Genomic DNA, 18269 nt, shown 5'->3' with positions numbered 1-18269 from the left:
GCCTTTTCCGAGATAATTTCTAGGTGCAGTGTTCATATTATAAATTTCTGAAATTATGTACATTCTAATACATAATAATTCACGGTTTTTTTTTTCGAGCAAGTCTGATTTACGAATAGAGCACTACTATATTTCTTATACAGGACTTAGCTGACATATTTTATATGGACCTGAGTTCAGAGAGCGGACATTTGAAACTGCTGAATATTCTCTACAGGTCAGTAGTGAAATGGAGGAAACATAGTAAGAAATTAAAGTTAAAACAAACAACGGATCCAGTATTTTCCTTTAGCTTCCACATCTGCTCTAATTAAGATAATTTTCGTTTCATAGGAATCTTTGTTACATTTCTTTTCTATGCAGAAATGTTAATCATTATATTCTTGTTCAAGTGTTAATAATTAAAGTTTCTTGTCATACTGTGTATTGTTAAAACCTTTGAAAATTGGTTATGGTAGTTTAGGAGGAAGTCATTACAAATTTATTTACCGTATAGTGTATGTATAGACTTGATTTCAATGGTTTCTGCAAGGAGAAGTTAATTGTTTATGGTTTACTTATAGGCTGGATTTCAATGGTTTCTACAAGGAGAATTTAATTGTTTATTGTTTACTTATAGACTGGATTTCAATGGTTTCTACTAGGACAAGTTAATTGTTTACTTATAGACTGGATTTCAATGGTTTTTACAAGGAGAAGTTAATTGTTTATTGTTTACTTATAGACTGGATTTCAATGGTTTCTACATGGAAAAGTTAATTGTTTATTGTTAACTTATAGACTGGATTTCAATGGTTTCTACAAGGAGAAGTTAATTGTTGATTGTTTACTTATAGACTGGATTTCAATGGTTTCTACAAGGAGAAGTTAATTGTTTATTGTTTAATTATAGACTGGATTTCAATGGTTTCTACATGGAAAAGTTAATTGTTTATTGTTTACTTATAGACTGGATTTCAATGGTTTCTACAAGAAGTTAATTGTTTATTGTTTACTTATAGACTGGATTTCAATGGTTTCTACAAGGAGAAGTTAATTGTTTATTGTTTACTTATAGACTGGATTTCAATGGTTTCTACAAGGAGAAGTTAATTGTTTATTGTTTATTTATAGACTGGATTTCAATGGTTTCTACAAGGAGAAGTTAATTGTTAATTGTTTATTTATAGACTGGATTTCAATGGTTTCTACAAGGAGAAGTTAATTGTTTATTGTTTACTTATAGAATAGATTTTAATGGTTTCTACAAGGAGAAGCTAATTGTTTATTGTTTACTTATAGACTGGATTTCAATGGTTTCTACAAGGAGAAGTTAATTGTGTATTGTTTACTTATAGACTGGATTTAAATGGTTTCTACAAGGAAAAGTTAATTGTTTATTGTTTATTTATGGACTGGATTTCAATGGTTTCTACAAGGAAAAGTTAGAAGCCATGTCAGCAGAGAAGGCTATGATGGAATCTTCTATACACAGCACAGATTCTGGTAAATTATAACCTTGAGAGAGTTGGGTAGTTGTGGCTATTTTAGACTTAATTTATCTCTTTAAGAAGAAGATTTCCATGGAGAAATATACAAAAATGGTCAAGTTTTAAGCTTAATTGTGCTACCCTATAAGTGGAAATTTAGTGATATGCAAATTTAGTGATTTCTACCTGAAATGTGGTACTTTATTTTTTAGCGAGAAGTAATTTTAGCGATTATAAAATGCTAACTAAAGAAGCTATTACAAATAGTACAGAACTAATTTTTAGCAATATTAAATTTTAAAGATGTCAACACCCTCGCTAATAATGCCAAAATTACATCATCGCTAAAAATTCTACTTGTACAGTATTTTTTTTTGAAAAATCTAAAAAAAAAAAAAAGTATTTCTGATGAGTAAAGTGTTGACCCCTAGCCTCCTGGAAATAGATGTGGAAAAATAGTTCTATCTCGCAGGAGTGTGATAGAAAAATAAATATAACAAACATCAATATTTTACAATTGATGATAATTTTAAAAACTCATTATAACATATATTCTACAAATCATCATTGTTTATTCATAGGATCCACAGGCTCATGGCCGACGTCATCGTTTACGTCACAGCGTCCAGAGACAGCTCAGTATGTCCCCAGCATCCACAAACAAAGGCCGTCATCTAATTCATCTAGTTAAACAGGGCTGACTAGGCTCAGTATGTCCCCAGCATCCACAAACAAAGACCATCATCTAACTCATCTAGTTAAACAGGGCTGACTAGGACAAATCAAGTACTAACGGTGAAAAGAGATGAATAAGTTCTATTTAAGTTCATTGTTGGATATAAATGACCAATTGCAATGCACATGTGATTGTTTGTGTTGGTATTTATGAGATATTCCTTAATTAGGGAATATAAAATTATGTGTGATATAGTTCTATTATTTTAATAAATAGTCACTAATTCCACTTTTCTGCGTGTTATTGGTTTTTTTAATTGTTTAATAGGGATTGCTAAAATATACCCACAAATGTCTGGTTGCAGAGAAAAGCACATTTTTTTCAATATATATTCATGTATTTATTGGAAATATCTACAGGCAGTGATATCTTTGCCTAGCTTTAAATTCATGCAGTTACATATAAAAAAATATTTTAAATTTTTGATAAAACACCAATGAAAAATAATTATACAAGTATATACAATAAACAAACAAAAAAGCGCATTGATCATTGGATAAATATTGATAGATAAAAACAAAAAAAAAATGTAAACTTAAGTAGTGTCTGGGAGAAAGTCCAAGAGTATAGGACTGTGGCTTTTATTAATGCTTTAAATGTATTGTATCCTGGAATAATACAATGATTTGAATGTATAGTATCCTGGGTAGATACATTAGTTTACCTCTGGTTGCCAGTCGCATTGAAATAGCTATTTAAGTTTGAATACTGTGAATTTTTTTTTCTCTTCACCAACAGTCATTGATAGTAGTAACATTGCCAAATAGAAATAAACTTTCATGTATTAATAACTACAAAGCGACATCAGAGGAAAAGTATTGAATATACTATAGTATTACAAAAACTCGCACATCCGATTGGTCTGATTCATTCGAATATTTTCAATGCATTTGAAATGTGACAATGATAAGATTTAGTATCATTTTTTATATATAGTAATTTATATTTTATTAAATTTATCCAGCTCAGATAGTTGATGTTCCGGATGCCTTTCTATTGAAACAGTTATTACAAGTAAATAAATACGGTGTGTCAGGACCTTTATCATCTCTCTGATGTACAATATCCATATAGTTATTCTTTACAGGATACACGATACGATAGGATATACATACGATATGATAAGCGCAAAACACGGGTATGATAAACGCAAAACAAGGTACAAAACGCAAAATACGATAAATGCAAAACACGATACTATAGGATACATGCCAGATAAAATTGTAAAAAAATAACGATGCGGGTGCTGTACATAGAGCACTTGTCATCTGCAATACATCAGCTTCATTTGCCACTGCTCGACAAAAAACATTGCTCAAAGTGCATCAGGATCTAAACCATGTGCAATACGTTATCATAAATTACAGTTTTGTTGCGTCTAAGCACACCTTAAGTATTCCAAAACTAAATTACATAGCACCAAATAGACTGTTCTTGTTCTGACCTTGAATAATTATTTCCTTTTATCTTTGAACAATAACATGCACGTCTTTAATATAAAGACATGTAACACTGAACAAAAGATAAAAACCAAACAACTGAGGGCTTGTTGGGTACTATCAAAATACCATAGGCTTTGCAACCTAGTAAATGTTTTATGGTAGAAACTATCAAATAACTGCTGAACTATCTAATTGATCTCACCTACTTTATAAATACCATGTAAAACAATCAACAGCTTCTGGTTCGAGGTTAAAACATTTTGAGTTGCATCTAGCGAGTAACGGATTGTTGAAAGTGTGGAATCCATCGGCAAAGAAAGGACCTAACATATATAAAACTAACAAAATCAGAAAAAAAAAATCATTCGTAACTCCCCATGGCCGTGATCAACATTTTTAATTAAATATCTTAGAATTAACTTCGACTGTATGAAACATGTGGAGATAACGAACATAATTCAGGAACAAAAGTCCATAATAGGGGCAGAGCAAACACGGATCTCCAAAACATCAGAGGTGTAATCAGATGGGATGGAGGAATTAACATTTCCTGCGGACGAAAGTCATACACAGGTTTTCCAATTTGCATCTAAATAAATATTTTTTTTCTGTTAACAGAATGGAATTTTTTTTCTGTCTCAACGCATACATTCTACCCATACTCTCTCGAAATGATACCGTCTTCCAGTATTAAAATTTTATTTTTTTGATTTTAAAATTTAATTTTATTAATTTTATTTTGAAACATTCGTAAAGCATTCTTATTATTAGGAATATACATGGGAGGATTTGAAAATGAAATTAGAGGTACTGTCAGCAATGAGCTCACTTAATGATACCCTCGTCTCCCATATGCATATAATGGCAATGTCCATGTTTTGTGGTGGAAAACTAAAAATATGTGCCAGATCAAAAAGTAAAATAGGGGGTGCACAATGGCAATATGTAATAAAGATTCAGTAAAAGTTTTATCAAATTTCAATAAGCGGTATGAGAGGAGTTGCGGATAAAAGATATGTACCCCAAAGCGTAGCAGACAGACAGACGGACGGACGAAAAAACCGATTACTATATACCCTTTTGCTTTTTAAGTGGGGTATTACAAAGGAATTTCATGTCCAGATTCGATAGCTAAGAATAAAAGGAAATATGCCTTTTTCTTTACATTTACCACTTTTTTTCAAATGGTGCTTTATCCGTAACATTTGTTTTAAATTATTTTCTGAAGGCATTTTTACGTGGTAAGCTGGAATAGAACAGCTTATATAATCTGTATTGTTATCAAGACTTTGTGACGTTTTTGGACAGTTGGTTTCCCAGTTCCTGGTGGAAAAGCAGTTGAATCAAACATCTATGAGATGTGATTGACGCCTTGTATTTTTAACGCAAAAGGAATGCTGCTGCTATGTAAATGGTAAAAGCAAACCCAGAGAAAGTTAGCCGGGCCGCTGCAGCCGCTAGAGAGCTTCTGTAGGAACCATACGGGTGGAAACGATTGTTCCAAGCTTGTCTTTGCTGCCCAAATGCTAGACTTTCAGCACTTCTAATTTTCTTCTCATTATCAGAGTTTTCAGCAATTTCTCTGAACTGATACTCATTTACTGTCTTCCAACAAGACGTAAGCTGGTGTGCTGAGCCCACTGCTGTCTCCGCGGAGAGCTAGTGTAGCCGTCCTATAGAAAAGCGTGTCCTGAGCTTGCCTTTCTTACCTGAATCCTCTAAAGTCACCCATGACAGAATATCGAGAAAGACCAGAAGATGTGTGGATAGCACAAAACAGACGCGGATCATTCAAATGACTTCAAATGGTCAAAACTCGATCACTATCAAACACAATAAAGAAGAGATCTCCACTCCTTGTGACTGCTATGTCACGTGGCCAGTCCCCTGACTGAGCTGGTTCGGACTGACTGAAGAAGTTTATCCTGAAGGTTGTAGAGTTTCATGATTTTATCTCCTCCACAGGTCCAGATTTCTTCATCACTGAAACAGGTTACACTGCATGGTCTATACCCAGTGTTTATGGTAGTGAGGAGCTCTGGTTCATCAAGCAGTGGTTTGACTGGAGGACATCATACAGCTTCTGGTGTTTTTATTATGTAGCCATGTTCTCCTGTTGAAATGGATAAGGCACACCGAGAACCAAACATTTGATGGAGCTGTTCTGTATTGATATGATGAGGTGAGAAACTTGGAAATGATACAATGATTTTAGGATGTAAACTTTCGAATTCAGCATTCCAAGATTGGTATGCCAAGGTTTGGGAGACATCATTTTAGTGTGGTTCGGACATTTTGGGTAGTTAATGTTAGAAGTAGAAGTTCTGAGCTTGTATGGTACAACATTATGTCGTTTAGATAAATCAGAGAGATGCTCCCCTACACAGGCCTTACAAAGATTAATCAGACAAAGTTCACAATGATGCTGCTATGCAGCTGTTTGACATAGATCCAACATGGCCTCCCTAATATCCTACAATTTTTAAAAGTATTAGACTTTTTAGTCTTTACTCCATATACTCACCTGGTTACCAGGCCAAGTGATTTGAATATCTGAGATATCTTTAAATCTGCGAAAATAAACTTTAGTTTTTGTGGTACATGTACATAAGGGTATTACTGGTCTACCTGTTTAGCTGTATGTAGACATTTATTTCGGAGATTATCTTTTAAACAGCACATAATTATTTTTCAAGATTTGTAGAATTGATTTATACCTTTGAACTTGTGAACGTAATATTTTCTCATCGATCTGTCCAAGTTAATTAATTTAGAAGATTGTGACCTATAAAATATTTCATCGCAAATAACTTGAATTTTGACCAATTAAAGAGGGGTTGAACTCTTCTCTTGTAAAGAATGTTAATATGATTGATATTAACGCACTTTGAAAATAAATATAATTTTAAGCTCACCCGAGCCGAAGGATCAAGTGAGCTTTTCTGATCACATTTTATCTGTCTCCTTCTGTCCGTCCGTACGTTCGTCTGTCCGTCCGTCTGAAACTTTTCACATTTTTGACTTCTTCTCAAGAACAACTTGGCCAATTTTGACCAAACTTGGTACAAAATATCCTTAGATGAAGGGACATTTATATTTTTAAAATGAAGGCCCAAACCCCTCAAACGGTGAGATAATAAATAAAAAGACAAAAAAGGGTTAGGTCATTAAAAAAAATCTTCTTCTAAAGAAGCACTGGGCCAGAAAAACTGAAACGTATGTGGAAGCATCCTGGGGTAGTGTAGATTCCAAATTGATGATGGTGTTACTGATATTGTTGAAAGGAACATTGCGGAATTTGATGAAAATGAGCATGTTGTTGCTCCAGAGGTAGAACATACTCAGGGATGTGACTTAGAACAGTTCATCAAGATGTTATTCTATTTAGTTGTCAGCTGAAGATTTATGAGGATTTTTGCATTCCATCAAAAAACTAGCATACCATTCACATTTTCACAACAAGTTGTGTAATTTCATTTCATGGGACAGTTTTGGTTTTGTCAAATTAAGTCAAGATCTATTAAATGAAAGGTGCCTACAAGTTTCTATTATTTAAAAATTTTATTTAGTAATTTAGCTTTGTAACCAAAAAGCATAAATTGAAAATAGGTACAATTTAAGAGTATTTTGGCATGATTTCAAATTGCATTCCATGGGATTTTAAAATGCTTTATTTTCTATAATGTTTTTAAACTGTAACAATTATAAGGTACAGGAAAAGTATCATTATAATAATTATGAGGTCATAATGGTTCTAGCACTAGCTAACACACTCATTGGATACATGATGTCACACGATGTAGAGTCTACGTTAAGATCGGTCTTCGACCAGTGAGGTACAGTGATTGTAAAATCCTCAACATTATTTTTAAAAAAACACATAACAAGAAACATTTATTAAAGATAAATATTTTAAAACATATTTAGTATAATGTATATCTAATAATAATAATAATAATAATTATAATAATAATAAAGGGAATAAATCTATAGGGTAAAATTGAATAAAAATGCTTTACATAGTAAGAATCAAGTAATAATAATACTGTGTAGGTATATAAAGTAATGGTGAACATTGCTGCATTGAAAAGTTGTAAAATAGATCAACACTGATCGATCTCAAAAGAACTATAAACAATAAACATCACTAACCAGGGCATAAGCAGTGACCCCTGGAGATTCTAGAGATGGGATCAGGTGCATAGAAAGAGAAGGCATCCTCTGTCGCAAAATATTTACCACTGTAAAAAGGGAACATTGATTTCCTAAAAGTCACGTTGTACATTTATAAGTTCTACATCAAGAACATAAAAAACTATTTGGAAAAAGTTAAACTATAGAATTTTTCTACATTTATGAATGTACATTGAAGAATGCAATCAATCTGAAATCAGTTTTTAGATTCCATATTTCTTTATATATATATATACCACACATACAAAAAGAGTGATCAATGTTTAGTACATACGTTAAAAAGTATTCTTTAAGAAATTTTTTATGCGTATATGTAGAATTTTTGATAAGGAGAAGACCCTTACGTCTCAAGTTTTAACAACACAATAGGACGGTCCTCTTAGGAGACTGTTACAAATCCGGAAGACAAGTGTTGTCAATGAAAAGCACTTTGTGTCTTATTTTTAATTTGTGGCATTTATGATAAACAGATTATTTTTAAAAACATTTACGTTTTCAATAATCTGCAGATCCAAGATTAAAAAAAAAAATAAAACAATGAGAGTTTCAAAAGATAGTAAAATTTTGCAGGGCTTACTTAAATGAGGCGTTTTAAAATGTAATTCTGACAAGAATTAACTCACGTTTGTACAGTTTCATATTGTTTCTAAATTAACTGTACTGATGGTTTATATACCCCTTACATTCCTTTAAAATATCGTTCACAGAAAAGTCAAGCTTTTTTATTTGATGAGTTGCCAAGATACAGTTCTTTTACTCTGTGGTTTCGGCATATTAATCAGGTCTGTAGATAGTAACATGTTATTTGGTAAACGAATAGTTCAATATGGATACAACTGAGGAATTGAAATGTTGATAATACTCTCAAGACACGCTATATTGTGTCGAATGTAATATACTTCTTAGTTGCCTTGGTAAAACGACCAAGAGCCACTCGGAGGCTAGCTGCGATTGTCTCATTTTTTGCACTGAAACATTCTGCGTTCAGAAGCCTAAACTCCCCACCATATATGATACCAACTGCGTACAAACTGTCCCCAACTCTCGTCAAAACAATAGAACCGCTGTCCCCTTTGTTGGAAAATCTTTCAAAAGCAACATGCGGTAGTATAACCATAACCTCGCCATCAAATAATTCAAAGTCGCTAACTTTCTGGACGAATCCCTCCGTTTTTGATGTAGTCGCGCCATACTTAAATACCATCCTGTCGGTCAGTGTTGAAAGAGGTTGTCCATAAACAAGAACCTTTTCGTTCAACCCTTCAATGGTTTTTAGTGATAACCCCAGTACTGAATTATGTATTGATATAACGGACACATCATGCACGTTATCAACTGATCTTCCCATTTCATACATATTTTCATTCGGCCAAATGCAGCGGCCAATCCTTTGCTCGAGATGCTGGACTTTTGCAAGATCCCCTTCTTTGAAAAGATGACCAGATGTAATGGCAACAACGTTTGAAAAAGACTCAACATGATTTTGTTGACTTGAAATTTCTCCAAACATTCCTAAGCTCCCTTGAATCTTTTTTTCTTCATTTATAATTTCACCACCACATTTGATCAAACACTGTGGATTTAACGATTCTTTTATAGCCTGAACTTCTATCTTCCCCTCAAAATGCATTCCTATTGCTTTTTTGAGTTTGTTTTTGTGACTTGAATTCTGATTACAAGAGAAAATATGTAAAATTCCATCACAAAGCCTGTATCCAACGACTCCATATTTTCTTACACTAAATAAAGAAAAAAACGTGTTTATATATATATATATATATATTTGAAATAAGTAAATTTTATTGTTTAACAGATTCGCCAATTCAAAAGGTTGTACACAAACCAATATATGTTTCGTTATTTTCTTGCTTGAACGATTACTGAATTTTAAAAGATATTATAATACCTACGCTTTAATCTTTTTCACACACTTTTTTGAAAGTTTTGAGTGTACAAGGCATTTCCTGGCAAGAAGTTTCTCTTTTCTTTCTTCCAGTTGTTTGACAAATCCGCTGATTTGTCTTGTTGTAGGTTTGGCTTTCAAAAAGAATGTGATATTGTGAATTGTCTTCTCTAATTTCAAGTAGCATTTATCATAAATTATTGATTTGTCACCGTTCACCCTTAGGACATGTGATGCATGACAATGGGTTTTACTGACGATCATCTTTCTTTTCTTTTTAATATCAAAATCAGAATCGACAATAAAAAACAGCGTTGATCTGTCAATGCCCTTCAGCAAGGAGTTTAATGAATCAAAGGAGATCTGAAAATAATCCCAAAACTTATAATTATTGAGGATCAATTTAAGAATTAATGAAAGTCATTAATTTACAGAAAAATTCTTCACCTTATCTTCCCAAAACGAAGATCCAAGATAACACACAAAAACAGATTCTTTATCAAAAGACTCTTCTTCATCTAAAATAATAATAAAAAATCCCATTATAAGTAAATAATTTGACTAAAAAGAGGATGACTTTGAGAATACAGAAAAACAGGTCCTACATTGCTTATACTGGGTTGTTTTGGTTGAAAATTGGAAGAATTCAAGGCACAATTTCTTGACATTTTCTTTGTCATCAGTAATGAAATATATGCCATCTTTTGGTTCAGGAACTGTCTTTAGCGATTCCCATTCCGTCCTCCAGAAATACTGTATCTCTGAGGATATGCGTTTATATAGGTTCAATTCTGATGCCCCATATTCGAATGTGACATAAAAAGGACGGAAGGTATGAGATCTTTCGGTACATCTTGGTGGACTGCAAAATAATAATCTATTGCTTGATTCAAACAAAATATTTAAGAACCTAGTTTTAAAAGTTGTCTAAAATTTCAACTTTACGTAATATGTTTTCTGTAGTTAAAAAGTCAGTAAGATACAAAAGCATATTTTAATCATTTATAATGAAATGTCCAGATAAATTTTATAATTGAGTTTATTTAGATGTACCTGCCTACTCGGAAACGTTTCCGTGGTACTGGATCAGCCAAATAGAAACCTAAAAAAAATGTTAAGTTTGTCATTAACCAGTATCTGTGCTATTGAAGCCGTCCTATAGCTAGGACTATGACAAATTCTAGTTGTAAGTGGGGCCATCAAATATGTCCTAGGTAAAGACATATCTAAACGTTTCAACTAAATTTAAATGTATGATCTGACCATGTATGGATTTAAGAGGCTGCAACTTAGAACAACCTTTCATTTCTTATCATACAGTTAGTAAAAGGGCGTTAAACTATTGCTTTAACATGTTCATTTTATTTCAGTACCCTCCTTGGAAAAAGATGCATCTAGTTTAAATATTTTCTTTTATATGCATCTAAGAACTAATCAATGCCTTTTCCCAGGGGTTTTTTTTGGTCGTTTTTTTTTATCTGACTGTTCCTTCCCCTTTCAACTAAAAAAAAATTATTGCTTTCTTCCTATGAATAAATAATAGCCAAAATGTAAAAGTTCCTACTATAATAAATTTTTTCGATGGAGTAACTATTAATTAAGAAATGAATGTATTTTGTTTTCCTTTGGTCGATGTAGCAAAAAAAATTTGGATGGAAAACTTCATCAATGAGCGCGGTGCATTGTTGAAAACGTTTTCCGTCCAATTTTTCTCTATATAAATTTTAGCATTCCTAATTGTGAACAAGAAATTAAACAGAACTTGAGCATACCTGCGTACGAATAAAATTAATGCATGAATGTTTAAATATAATTTATTAATTTTGAAAAGTAAAATGCTATAGATTCTCCTCTATATAGCTTTTCTTAAACTTTTGCTATATGTTTTAATTCTGTGACCATTTCCTAGAAAAATTCGATTCTATCCATGTTGTACACAATGATTAATGAATCTATACCAAAATTGTAATATATGTTTCAAATATTTCTATGCCTTTTATCATATACTGTAAAACACATATTTTCGTGGGGTCAACTTTTCGTGGTTTGAGAAAAAACTATAGGTTCTTGGAAATTTGAAAATGGATGTCGAATTGAGTAGAGATGTATATCATAAATTTGTGATGGACAAAAAGTCGCTTCACACCTCGAAAACATCGAAAATTACTCCCCCCCCACGAAAATTTGTGATTTCACAGTTTCTCGGATCTTGATTTTAATTGTCTATGTACATATAATGATTCCTTTCATGCAATGATTCTTGCATTCCATGCTTTAAAATGGAGATTAATTCAAATTGTTTTGATACATTAAGGCCCAAATTTAACAATTTGACTATTTTAAGTTCCTATATTTTCCAGAAATGTCGATCCTTTATCTAAGGAATGAGAAATTTTTTTTTCCCGCTCATATCTCTTAACATTGCTCCTATAATTCCATTTTGAAATGTGGGTGCTGCTCATCATTTTCGAAAGGCCTTGCATATTATGCAATCAGAAAATTTAGGAAAAGGTTTTTTAACAATGTCTTTCTTATTATTTTTTTGACTCGAAAAAAAAAAATTATTTACCTTTCTCAGCTTGCCAGCGTGTCACAACACCTGATCTTGATCCTGCCATTATCTATAGCCTACAAGAAATGAAATTTTACTTGGGGTACATTTTATTTCAACTTTTGATTTAAATGCATAAATTTCTCAATGTTTTTGTTTTACAAGTGGTGCCTTTTTTGCAGAAAAATTTAATTAAAAAAGAAACATCAACACCCCCCCCCCCCAAAAAAAAATGTTCTTATTGTTTGCTTAAAGCTTTATGCAAAACGACAATCATTTAAAAAAATGAGGATAAATACCAACTTAATTAAAGTGATATTAGAATTGAGTTGTTAAGACACAGCAAAAGCAATTTCTAGACGTTTATGTTTTCATTGGAAAAGGAAACTTGAGTAGAAGTTATAAATCTATCGATATTTTAACTACCTTTCTCGAAATAACGTGACATCAACGCTACAATATGTTTTGGGAAAAAATGGAAATGTACATGCAAAGAAGTATAATGAAATGCATTATATGTCAGAAACTCATTACAAAAAAAAAATATATTTATTTTACACATTGAAATACAACTTAAAGGATGGATTTGTTTCCCTTTACATTCAATATATGTATTCTAAAAGAAGACTCTCTTTATCCCAAACTTTGTAATGTCCTGCTATTGAACACTTTATTGAAGATTCATCGATTGAAAAAATTATAAAGCTATCTTTGTAGGACTGTGGTTCTCTCTTTAAATACGATGCAGATAGACGGTAGAAAACACACTCAATGAATTAATATAATGAACATTTTAATCATATTCACCTGTATTGGTAAAATGCCAATAGCTTTCATCTAAATTGGAACCAGCTCATTTCAGATGAATTGAGTGGAATATTTGATATTCTAAAGTTGTGTCATCCGACTTTTTTCTGATTGATATCATTTTTATTTTCCGTTTATTTAATTTCAATATTTTAAGGATTATCATTCGTTTTTCTAAAAAAAAAAACACAATCTTTATTGTTGAAGTTCGAAATAGAGGCTTTAAGGTGTTTCTTTTTCAAAATATTATCTTTGCATTTTTACATTTCACAAATGTAAAAATGTTTACTATAAAGGGTATGAAGGACACAGGATAACACAACTCTATTTACCTATACCAAATTATTTTCTTTTTATAATTGCAAATCATGTAAACAATTCTGGTATTTTTATTTTTTACAATTTTTTTTACTTTATTTACCATCTTATATAAATAAAGTAAAAAAAATTTAAACATTTTTTAAACGCGTAAAAATAGGGAATAGGTTGTTCCACTCGTATGTTTCCCTACACTGCCCGTCAAACGTCGTATGTTTCCCGTTTGACGGGCAGTGTTGTGAAACATACGATCTGTTAATACAGCAAGATCATTATCAATGAATACACTGAAAAAGAATACACTGAATAATAATACACTGGCTGTATCATAAGTATAATGAAGGTCGTTATCAGTATGTGATGTGGTATTTGAGAATCTGGGAAGAACAATATTATTTTTGTATACCGTAAATCTTGAAATTTTTACTGTATATAAATTTTTAGCAATTTTGCGCCTACATTGCATTCGCAAAAATATTTTTCTTAAAAATAAATCAACATGTGAAGATTTTTGTTTTTCTAACAACTGTTTTTATTTAACTGAGTGAATAGTCGTCGGTAAGCACTGGTCATTTTTAAAAGAAACCTGTTTACATTAGTCTACTATAACTACAAGTTAATTACCCGTGCGTGTAAATTGCCCTCATTATATGCAATAAAGTCCGATGACTTGACAAGCTCTGTGGCGGTATGCCCCTTTTTAATTATTTTAATCAAATAATTTGCCAATAAAGAGATAACTGTCATTTTATCTAACCGTGTATCAACACGGGCGATAACTCAAACTCAGTGCATTTACTACAAAGTTCTGAATGTAAACGCGGCGTGTAAATTTCAGGTGAGAAAAAAACCAAACGTTGAGAAAATTAGTTATATAAATATTTTTTTCTTCATTTGGAATATACCTTACGTTAGAAGGCATACAAAACCTTTAAAATGTTTGTTATAATTGATTTAGAAATCACTGTCAGTGCAAATCCTTTTTCATATTTTTGTATTTTTATCAAAATTGTTTCGGAGCGATTTTTCAATATATTGCCTCGTTGCGTGTATATTGGTGGTATTCTAACTGGGCATATTATTTGAAACATAACCTGATATGAAAGTCTTCAGTGATTTTTATTTCTAGCACCAGTGACAATTCGCAAAAATTTGAAGCGTAAAAATTAATCAACAGCTTTTTGACCCAAATTCGCAAAAATAAATCGACGTAAAAATTTCCAGATTTACGGTATGAATGCAGATCTTAAATCTTTATTTATTTAAATTTCTAATCATAATTGTAAAAAAAATAATTTTGCTTATCTTTTCAAGTTTACATTAAGCAAAAAACTCAATCTTTTCTTTGTTTTCCAAAACTAAGGAATTAACTCTTTTTCATCCACCCCCTTTCTAGTTCTATTTCGGGGCGAATATTTGAATTATTGCGAAAAAAGTAAAACCACTCTTACCTTCATAAAATTTCGGCTGATTGTTCATTTCATTTAATTTAAAAATTGTTTTAAGGACCTGGGGCCTGTTTTACAAAAGAACTTACGACTAAGACCAAAAACTTCAGATTATTGTAAAATTTTGCAAAATTAATAATTCTCTTTTAAATTCTATGTGTAAAAAATCTTACCACATTGTTTGTAAAATATTTTTAATAATTTTCGATATAATGTTAATCAAAAAGTTACATGAATAATTATACTTGGTCTTAAGTCGTAAGCCCTTTTGTAAAACGGGCCCCTTAGTTATTTCCAATGTAGAAAAGTGTTCATCAAGTCGTCTGCCAGTTTTTGTTTGTTTTGTCAACATAGAAGAAATTACCTTTATGGCGGTTGTACATAATTTCCAGCATTATATTAACGATCGCAAATACCTCTGTCGTACACATATACCTCATCAAATTATATATACATCAAATATACATTAAATATACATTCAGTCCAAAATCCATCTCTACTCAATGCACAAAAGATAGAAAGCAATTATCAAGGTAGGCGGAACCAGAAAACACACCAATAGATTGATTAATAGAGAATTGGATCATGACCGTTATGACGTTCAAATTTATCTATTCATGTAAGGGTTTTACATTTTTAAAAGCAATCAACCCGTTCCTAATTAAAATATGTTTTTGTCGAGAATTTTTTTTCTGTTACGTATTACCATTTAAGCAATTTTTTTTTCATTTTTTACCCCAAAAGGTGTCTTGCTAAACATTTGTGGATTTAACAATATATATATTACATAATATAGTCCTAATGAAAACCACAAGCATATTAATATCTTAATTTGAGGTATCTAGATCTACTGAGGTTTTTTTCGGAAACAGCTTTAAAATTACAAGATGATGGAAATTGTGATTATTATACTTAAGTGTTTATGATGAAGACATGCAAAACAGATATTGTAGCAGGCAGTGTTTTAGACCAAAATTAAGTATGTGTCCATGGAAGGGAAAATAATTACGTTTATTAAATAAACTTACATTATTATTGCAACATAATTATTGCATCATAATTAACTTTAAGTGGAAGCTTTATGCTTTTTTTCTTCAAGTTGATTTGCTAAAAATCAGTTGATATAGCATAACGTTTATGAAGCCTCTAGATACATATACAAGGTCTTTTAACAATGCATCGGAAAGCTCATGGATCTTGCGTCTTTGTTCAAACAGACCTTTTTGAATTCCTATTAGAAAGAATTTAATTGAAGTACATGATGTTTTGTAACATAAAATCATACAACAGACCTATTTTTGTATTCATATGAAGCAGAATTTATACAAATTGTATGCGTGAAAAGACTTCCTGTGGCCTTCTGCTCGACATTTAGATATGTTGACGACATATTGTCAATTAATAATGATAATTCCATTCCCACTCCTATTTAGATACCTTTTATTTTGGTGAGCTTGAGATAAAAGATACCACTCACCTGCGTACGGAGTTCATATGTGAGAGAGTTCCTAATTCTATATATGAGAGAGTTCCTGCTCCTATTTTTGTATTGTTTAATGGACTCTGATGTTGATCATGAATATTGTTCGTTTTCGCCATATCTTCCATGATAAATAATGAAATGCGCTTCACCTACTCATTCTTCAAAAATTCAATGTCGTCAAAAGTAAATATCAATTATAAATTGAAATGACATATTGAGGCCAACAAAACTGATTGTAAAACATTTGCTAGAGAATCGAACCTTGCCTTAAACGTGTGTTTTCTTTTGCATACCTTATATTGAGTTTTTAAAAAACGAAATTTTTAATTGAAATATTTTCTCTCTCGCGATTAGATAAGAAATAGATCTGATGTAGTTGAGATATACGAGTATTCTAAAATTGTCCCGTGTTATTGCCAAAACAAATGTATTGGCTATATTAGATAATGAGGCGCCACTCTCCTTTCTCAAACTTTGTCACGTTATTTGTTTATATTCCTTTTTACGCTGAACAATTTGGAAGTCAACCGGAACGAGCACACTATATTCATATCTTTAAATCGATTTTTCAATAAAAAAAGTTAATTATTTTTTCTCTCAAACAAAGCATTTAAATACACATTTGAAAAATCAATTTAGTTATTAACATCAAAAGTTCATTTCAAGTCTAGTCTAAAAGGAGCTCTAAAACTCTAGATAGCATTTCCTCTGTTTGGTTGAATAAATGATTTCGTAATGATAGGTAATTACGTACTCATATAATTAAGAATAGAACAACTCTTCCAGTATATAAGTATACAGGATTTCCACAAGTCATCAAGATACTGCTCTTCTTTTAAATGTTGTTAACTTTCAATTAAAAGAAATATTGAATCCCATGAAATTAATCAATACGAGTACGAAATGATCTCAGCGAGAGATTCCCTAGTATACAACTCATCCACCGATAAACCTAAGATTAAAACATTGGCAGGAAATCAATAAAAGGAAGGTTAAATAAATATTGCCTCATGAATTGATTTTTTTCTAGTCTTTTTATAAACCATAACCTGTTCCTATGTTGTAGATGGATAACAAAATCTATGATAAAGATGCCAAAATAATACATTAATGACCTTGCTTTATGGTAATTTTGATATTCAATATCTTTTAAGGACGTTCATGTTCATAGTGGTTTAATTTTCACAAATTATAGAAAAAAAGTTTCAAAAAATTCTTAGAAAACGCACTTTTGATAAGAATGTCTTCATTAAAAGTTCAAACATGGAATAAATCTGTCATTTAATACCCCTCGTGTCTTTTTAATACAAAGAACAAATATCGATGAAATATGTAAATATTGTTCCTGAACAAACTTGCGCTCTATAAATTCTAAAGCTAAAATTGTTGAAATTTTGTCCATTTTGTCCTCTTTCTGAAAAAAGATATAAAATCGGACTAGTTTGTGACGTCATAAAAACAAAAATTGTGAATAAACTGCTTTGAAACTATAAATGTTTTGTTAATTTATATTTCTCATACAATTTATTGAATTCAGCACATTTCAGGAAGTTTTCAAAATTTACTTTTGTGGGGGCAAGTATATGTAATATACTGCATAAAGTTCTTTGACCGATTGATTGATAATTTCAGGGCCATGTGCTTTAAATATTAGTGGAAAGAGAAAATTTCAATAAGGGATTTGTTCATTGAAAAATGATATTTGTTTTCAGTAAACTGAGTTAAGTTTTATGATGAGACAGTTACAATCACAAGAGAAAAAAAAAAAAAATTAATTCTTTATTATATGTTTTAGGATGGAATCAAAGAATTTTTACGGAGTATTAGTTTAAGTAATTATTTTCTAAACAATGTAAAAACAAAAAATTCTTTTGGGGGAAAGAAATCGATTTTAAAGAAATTTGATGACATGCAGAAT

At 31.3% G+C, this 18269-nt stretch overlaps 2 protein-coding genes and 1 long non-coding RNA gene across 3 annotated transcripts; 1 reads left to right on the top strand and 2 right to left on the bottom strand.

The window, feature by feature from the left end:
- Nucleotides 1–1383: 1383 nt before the first annotated feature.
- LOC134261961 (uncharacterized) lies at nt 1384–2175 on the top strand. The gene is made up of 2 exons (XR_009990921.1): nt 1384–1485; nt 2051–2175. It is a non-coding gene; the product is annotated as an uncharacterized LOC134261961 (long non-coding RNA).
- Nucleotides 2176–7628: 5453 nt separating this feature from the next.
- On the bottom strand, nt 7629–10103 carry LOC134261952 (uncharacterized). Its single transcript, XM_062744333.1, has 2 exons — nt 9752–10103; nt 7629–9580 (listed from the first exon to the last, which is right to left on the bottom strand). The coding sequence occupies exons 1-2, from the start codon at nt 10006–10008 to the stop codon at nt 8716–8718; spliced, it is 1122 nt and encodes a 373-aa protein (XP_062600317.1). The 5' UTR covers nt 10009–10103; the 3' UTR covers nt 7629–8715.
- A 64-nt stretch (nt 10104–10167) lies between these two features.
- Nucleotides 10168–15275, bottom strand: LOC134261955 (uncharacterized). The gene is made up of 5 exons (XM_062744335.1): nt 15233–15275; nt 12314–12372; nt 10798–10846; nt 10350–10606; nt 10168–10262 (listed from the first exon to the last, which is right to left on the bottom strand). The coding sequence occupies exons 2-5, from the start codon at nt 12360–12362 to the stop codon at nt 10168–10170; spliced, it is 450 nt and encodes a 149-aa protein (XP_062600319.1). The 5' UTR covers nt 12363–12372; nt 15233–15275.
- Nucleotides 15276–18269: the final 2994 nt, after the last annotated feature.

Source organism: Saccostrea cucullata, unplaced genomic scaffold (genome assembly GCF_032062105.1).
Source record: "Saccostrea cucullata isolate Sc308-1 unplaced genomic scaffold, CSIRO_AGI_Scuc_v1 ctg1676, whole genome shotgun sequence".
Classification (NCBI taxonomy): Eukaryota; Metazoa; Mollusca; class Bivalvia; order Ostreida; family Ostreidae; genus Saccostrea; species Saccostrea cuccullata.
Note: the sequence above shows the minus strand (reverse complement) of the source record. Positions and strands in the feature narration are given on the sequence as shown.